The sequence below is a fragment of the Epinephelus lanceolatus genome, chromosome 3, assembly GCF_041903045.1.
Source record: "Epinephelus lanceolatus isolate andai-2023 chromosome 3, ASM4190304v1, whole genome shotgun sequence".
Taxonomy (NCBI): domain Eukaryota; kingdom Metazoa; phylum Chordata; class Actinopteri; order Perciformes; family Serranidae; genus Epinephelus; species Epinephelus lanceolatus.
Genome location: NC_135736.1, coordinates 38,702,703 through 38,710,000, shown reverse-complemented (window position 1 = coordinate 38,710,000; position 7,298 = coordinate 38,702,703). Strand labels below are relative to the sequence as shown.

General features: G+C 40.1%; 1 protein-coding gene across 1 annotated transcript; it reads left to right on the top strand.

Annotated features, from left to right (window-relative positions):
- The first annotated feature begins 1,863 nt into the window (after nt 1-1,863).
- LOC117254951 (histone H2B 1/2-like) lies at nt 1,864-4,024 on the top strand. Its single transcript, XM_033623430.2, has one exon. It carries the CDS (start codon nt 1,873-1,875, stop codon nt 2,245-2,247), a length of 375 nt encoding a protein of 124 aa, XP_033479321.2. The 5' UTR covers nt 1,864-1,872; the 3' UTR covers nt 2,248-4,024.
- The last annotated feature ends 3,274 nt before the right edge of the window (nt 4,025-7,298 follow it).

Below are 7,298 nucleotides of genomic sequence, written 5' to 3'. Positions count from 1 at the left end.
CTGATTCTGATTCTGATAGTATACTTTGCATTATCCTTTCTTGCACAGAATTAAAAACGTTATATGACTGACTACAGCATTACCATAACTATGTAAAGATATAAAATAAGTATGAACAATGCCATTATTATTATTATTACAAGTATCTTTAAGATGTCCATAAAGACATGGGCCCCTCCAACACATTACTGTATCTTTGGCATTTTTTGTTTGTAGGCTATAAAATTATCCCATTAAGACAGGCAGGAAAATATAAGGGTAGTATTTATATAACCAACATACAAACCTCAAAGTAGACCACACATTCCAAAACTATGGACAGTCATCACTTAGGTGCAATATCTGTCTCTAAACATCATTCAAATCCAAATGAAATCTATTGACGTAATTAGTCATTACATGTGTAAATGACCCTCTTAAGTCTTGGAAGTTTGAACGCTATATTCTTGGTGAAAGCAATACATGCAGAATGACATAATGAAGACTAGAAGGGTGAAATAAGTTAAATAGAAGAAAGTGTGGTGTTGCATATAGTCACATAAAGCCATAGTTTTTTTGTGTGTGCATGTGAGGAGAAGGAACCCGTCCTCCTCTACAGCGGGTGGTTAATCTTCTGGGTCTGAGGAACAACTTTTCAGTTAAAAGACTGAGCAGGGATCAGATCCTCAGCCACCAGGGCTCAGTCAGGGGTGTCGCCCCACTTTGCAAGTCTGTTATGAAAGGAGTCCAGAGATAAACTTTTTTGAAATTAAATGAAATTAAATTAAAATAAATTAATTAAATTGAATTGAACTGAATTAAAATTAATTAAATGAAAGGAGTCCAGAGATAAACAATACAGGCCTTTATTTAATAGGTAAAATTGTGAGTAAGTATTGCAATGCAGTGGTTCCCAACCATTTTCCTTGTGGAACCCCTATTCTATGATGAGTGAACTGACGACCCCTGACTACCTGACATATTTAATGTGTATTTCACATTATATTCAATGTATTACAATAACAAGGCAGACCAACTGATAAACTACAATTGTCCCAAACAGTGAAAACAATAACTGCAGGATGTTTGTGGAAGAATTATCAGCAGACTATTTCCTGCAGGCCTAAATATTGCACCAGATATTTTAATAATAGTAGTAATAGACAGACTAGCAGGCCTGAGGAGGCTGTTTGGACAGTACAGTGTGAGAAGCTAAGTCATATACTCCGGTGCCAGATCATTGAGAGCCTTGTAGGTGATTAAAATAACTTTAAAATGGACTCTGAAAGAGACTAGAAGCCAAGAGGTGTGATGTATGGGGATGGTTTTGCTTTAATCAAAATCTAGCTGCTGAATTTTGAATTATTAGGAGCTGATGTGTTGCACGAGTGTTTAGGCAGGTGAGCAAGGCATTACAGTAATCAAGGTGGGCGGATAAAAGAGCATGTATGACTTTCTCTGTGTGTGTTTGGAGTGAGGGGGCTGACTTTGTTCTGAGATATGTTCAGGGCCAAGTCAGAACTTCTGTCATTTTTAGGCACCTTAAAGCTTCTTTCTCAATGTATTTTTTCTAAAACTATCAGTATTTCTTTTTTAAAGAAAATTCAGTGTTTTTTCTCCTTCATGTTTGACCGTTGTTTTATCTATACTTGTTTTAATTGTGCTTTTGTCGGTTATTTAAGGCGGTTTTTCTTCCTGCTGAGCACAAACTGAAGAAACTGTCTCGTGCCAGTTTTCAAAAAAGTGTTCTCCTACTCAGAGACAACTCCGCCTCCAGTGAGCATCTCAACCAATCACAGGAGGGGGATCGCACAGTCTTATTTGCATGAGTTGTGTGTAAGTACAGTCGCTCACACCCTACTGTATCATTTCGAGACTATCGAAGAGGAAGAAATGCCTGAGCCAGCAAAGACCGCCCCCAAGAAGGGCTCCAAGAAGGGTCCGACCAAGGGTGCCAGCAAAGGAGGCAGCAAGAGGAGAAGGCCCAGGAAGGAGACTTATGCCATTTACGTGTACAAGGTGCTGAAGCAGGTCCATCCTGACACCGGCATCTCGTCCAAGGCCATGGGCATCATGAACTCCTTCGTGAGCGACATCTTTGAGCGTATCGCAGGTGAGGCGTCTCGTCTGGCTCAGTACAACAAGCGCTCCACCATCAGCTCCAGGGAGATCCAGACCGCAGTGCGCCTCCTGCTCCCCGGGGAGTTGGCCAAGCACGCAGTGTCTGAAGGCACCAAGGCTGTGACCAAGTACACCAGCTCCAAGTAAACGGCTCAACTGTTGAATGGAAACCAACCCAACGGCTCTTTTAAGAGCCACCCACTTCCTCTGGAGAGCAGACAGTTCAGTGTGATCTTCCAGATTAATTTATGCCTTATGTAACTGCATCCCTGTGAGCTACCTTACATCTGTTACAGGCTAACATATTGCTAATGTATTACTTTTTATGTAACTTACTAACTTACTAATTCTCTATAGTTGCATTTGAAAAAAAAAAAGCTCTGTTTAGTATTTCTCATAATTAAGTGTCAAAAGTTTTCAGTGGTGATATATAAGCAAGTGTATATAGGCTACTGAAGTACTGTGTATTTAAATAATTTTTTATTACATCCCAGAGGCAAATATTGGACTGTACTTTTCACTTTATTAAATTAGAAATTAGTCAGTAGAATCAGGTTAATACAATAAATTATCAAAATATATGTTAATAAAATACATTTGTATATCACAATAAAACAATAATCAATCACCTTGTAAAAACACTGGAAAATCAAAAACCAGAAGTACAACACAGAAAAATTCCAAAACCAATTTAAAATGAAAAAAAAAACAAAAACCCAACAACACATATATAAGTCTTTAGAAGTGATTTAAAAGAGGATACTGAAGCAAGCCGGAGTTCCTCAGGCAGGTCATCACCAGTTGAAACCAGATCCACCTTTACCAGCTGCATAATTAAAGTGTCAAACACATAAATGCTTCACTAACTATAATCCAGTAATAAAATATAATATTATGAGGCTCTGCAGTATGAGTACTTTTACCATGAAAGATTTCAAATGCAAGACTTTTATTTGTGACCAAGTATTTTTACACTGCAGTATTGCTCTGATTAATTGAGTGAAATATCTGAATACCCTCAGACCACATCAGCATACAGTTTAATATTCATAACAATAATAATAATAATAATAATAATAATGATGATAATGTAAGTCCCTCTCCGCCTTTTCAGACTTGTTCAGAAGTGCTGCAGTAAATGCAAGAAGTGAATTACGCAGTAAAATAATTAAATCTTCATTTTAAAAACATTGTACGCACAGTGTCTGTTGTGGGCCCACGTGTTTTTTATGTCATGATACTCATGGGATGATTAATTTGAGCCTTAATATACACTGTTCAAATTGATTAAGATAACACTTAATGGTCGCAGTATAACACCAAGTCGGTCAAACTTCAAGGATATCAAACTGTCAGTTTCAGCTGCTTTGGTGCAAATCAAAGTGACAACAGGTGCAATGCAGAGACAAAAGCAAGACAACCCAAAAACAGGAGCACATGTGGTGGCCACAGACAGCTGTCCTCTCCCCATCCTTCCTGACTGATTCCTCTCTAGTTTTGTGCTCTGCAAGTGTCCCCGTCATGACAGCTTGCATGAGGTGGTGCCTGCAGCCCTATGAGGTTGCACAGGTAGTCCAGCTCCTTCAGGATGGCACATCTGTATGGCAGCTGGGAGGAGGTTAGCTGGTAGTCAGAGTAACAAGTCCCACCCAGTCTGATCACATGGCCTATTCAAAGTGAAACTCTGCATGGGGTTTTGAGTACTTAACCTGCTGTGGTGTTTCATGCGTGGGCCCGCTTGATTGAGAGTCATGGTTTGTCTCCTTATTTGAAGTGACTTGGTGTGCTGTGGTGTTGAAGGCTGCTGGTTAGCTGGTGGGGTGGATTTGTTGCAGGGGGATGGGTTAAAGTTGGGCCCATTTTAGACCCTTTGCACAAAGAAGCTGCTGCAGCGTTATGAATTCATCAATAAAGTACTCATATTTCCTCATACATCATGGTAGTGTGTGTGTGTGTGTTTTCTCAGGTCTCTGACATCGGGCCAAACCGGTTTAAGGTGGTGGCAGCTCAGCTTTAACCCTGCCCAGTTGGTTCTAAATTTATGTAAATCAAGGTTCTGACTCTCATTTTATTTCTATGATCTGATTCATTAACTAGGACGAAACCTCCAGTCACAACCATGGCATTACTAAGTCTAACCTTAACTTCTAACAGTAGTGGAGTGGAGTATGTTAGTTACTGTGAGAAAGTAGTTTCAGACTGCCTGGCAGGCCTACTCAGGAATAAAATACCCCCTATTCTCTGGCACCCCTCCTTTACTGTGATAATAGTAATAATAATAATAATGACCAGTGTGCTAAGGGACTGTTCGTAATTACTGAGGGGGGGAGGGGGTGGTGCAAAAAGGGGAGATGTGTCAAATCATATTTAAGATTATTTTTTGGGCTTTTTTGCCTTTATTGTATAGGACAGACTGAAAGGGGGAGAGAGAGAGAGTGGGGGGTGACATGCAGAAATGGTTGCAGGCTGGAGTCAAACCTGCGACCACTGCAGCAAGGCATCGCCTCTGTACATGGGGCGCCGGCACTATCCACTATGCTACCAACGCCCCCATATTTAAAGTACTGGTTAGGAACTTAGGTTTTTTTTTTTATTTTGGCTTAGAGGAGGGTCACACAAATATAAATGCTTGTATTATGTATTCATCTTACCGCAGATTTTCAAACAAAACATGACATTCAAAGGCATGTCTTTTTTTAAAATCACCAAATCAAATCACCAGTCACCAAAATGACACCATTTATCTTCGCCAGAAACTGTAGAAACAGAAATTAAGGCTGGATTTTCAATTTTTTGATGGTCCGTAGACACATCACATACTACCAAACGCTTCTGTCAGGAAAAAGAAAAACAATTACCAAATCTGAGCTTAAAATTGTGATATTTCATCACAATCACTTTATTCTATGTCTCATTTAGAGTTTTGTGAGCATGCAGGACGAGAGCGAAGAACTAAGGCTTTTTTTTTTTCTTTTTTTTTTTTCAATTCTTGGATTTTGTCTTTAACTTTTAACTTTCAAGGAATGGTGGAGGGAGGGTCATGCATTTTTCACCAGTCACTTAGGGAAGCTCAAGGAAAATATTTTGAGGATGGTCAAAATACATTAATAAAATAAAATAAAACAAAGCTGCACTCCAGCTAACCCTGTAGCAGGTTAAGTAAAGAACAGTCCCTTATTTTGAGAGGAGGCCCAATCCCAATATCCCCACTAAGGCTTAACGATATGGAACACAAATGGGATCAAAACATACTGTATAGTTCTGCTTTTGTATTTATAAGTTGGATTTTTTAGGTTTTAATGAGTTAAAAATAAACAGTGTCAGCACTTCATCAGTTTCTGAGGGGAATCCTTATATACAATTGTTGCAAGACAGAAAACAACTACCCACTCAGTTTACCTGTATGAATTGTTAAGACATATTAAACTGGGCTGAGGAACTTATTGTTTATGGTGACATTATTAAAAATCTGATTTTTTAAAACTGTTTTTATTATTTGTAGGCTAAGAAAAAATGTAGCTTGTTTGCAAGATCATATTTGACACTTTCATTTAAAGTGGTGTGTTCGCCTAAGTGCCCACTAGATGGAAGTATTGGAGCACAAATGACAACCTGATGAATTTTGAGTAGATTTGGGGAGAAAGAAAGATTTTGGTGTTCAGTTCTTTGTCACTCTATGATTAGCCTGCTTCTGGCTGGCATTACATCATTTCTAAAAATTAAAAAGAAATAATAAAAAGCTCTGTTTTTAGTGACTTGTCTGAGTTTTGTAAACTGATAAAAAAGTCTTGAAAAGGGAACCATTTCTGGTTTTCTCCTTTCCTCAACAGCAGGATTATCAATCTATCTTTACTGATAAAGAAGACTGTGGTGCCACTCTCCATGCCAGAAAGTGCATTTATTGAGAAAATAAGAGCAGCATTATGTAGTTTACAATGTGACTTGTGCCTTTGCAGAGCCTGCCTAGGTGTGTTGTCAGCTGTGTACACCAGACCAAAAATGCTACTGTCAACTGAATCAACTTCCGGGGTCTCTCAATGTCACAAAGGTGAGAAAATGATGTCAAAACTGACAGGATGGTCACGCCTCCCTAATATCAGCTGACTGACAGATCAGCTGATAAAGACACGTTACAACCACCACCAAGTGACGCTTCTGAGAAAGTTTTCACCGAAACATGTCAAGGTATGTAACATCCTGATACATGTCTGAGATAAAAAAAACAAACAACTAAAGTAAATATGTTTCTTGTTCCCAAACAGATATTCGGCAATGTGTCGGCCTACTGAGGATCAGTTTTGTAAACTGATTGAAAACCATTTCCATTTCTGGTTTTCTCCTCAAAGTCGAGGTATCCGTAGATTCTGACTTTCTGACAAAAACACTCAGTTCACAACTAGACCTTGGGACCTCCTGGACACACACACACTCAGGGCCCTATTCAAGCTATCTGTAGCATGTGGTCTAAAGCAGCGGTTCCCAACTGGTGGGTCGTGGTCCAAAAGTGGGTTGCAAGTCCAAAATGAATGGACCACAAGTGACTTGCAAATGTGTCGTTTGTAAAAAAAAAAAAAAAAAAAAAGTGCTGTCTCCTGCTGTAGAGCGAGTGACTAATGGACAGCTACTTAAAGGAGCAATTAGCAAAATTCATCATTTCTAGATTGAAGGCATTAAAAAATTGCTATGTGAAGAACTAGAGGTGTAATTTCATCAGGAGTATAGCATGACCTCACACACCCTCTCTCTGTGTTGATCTCCAGCCCATTGTTTACAAGCCGGTCCGGCTGCACGTTCATGTACGTTCATGTGAATCCCCACCCCACCCCCTCTTGGAGCCCTTGGCCCTCCCTCCCTATAAAAAGCTACAGCCAGTGAGCAATGGCAGCGCATATTTTCGAAGCGAAATGGCAGAGTGGAACGAAACCGGGGCTAACCGGGGCTTCCTCCTCAGGCTCCACTTCACTCAGCTGCCCCACAGATCGGCTGCCTCTCCCATTTTAACCTCAATAACAATCTGGAGCTAGCTGGGAGTGGCTGGCAAGGCGTTAGCCGCAGCATGACCGGAGGGAAGCACAGCCAGTTAGCCTCCGCTAGCTTCCCAACTAGCCCCGGCTGTCTGTTTGGATCCAACCGGAGCACCGAGCCCTGGTTTGTTATTCAGGTTAATGTGGGAAGAAGCAGCGGGTTTATTGGGCAGC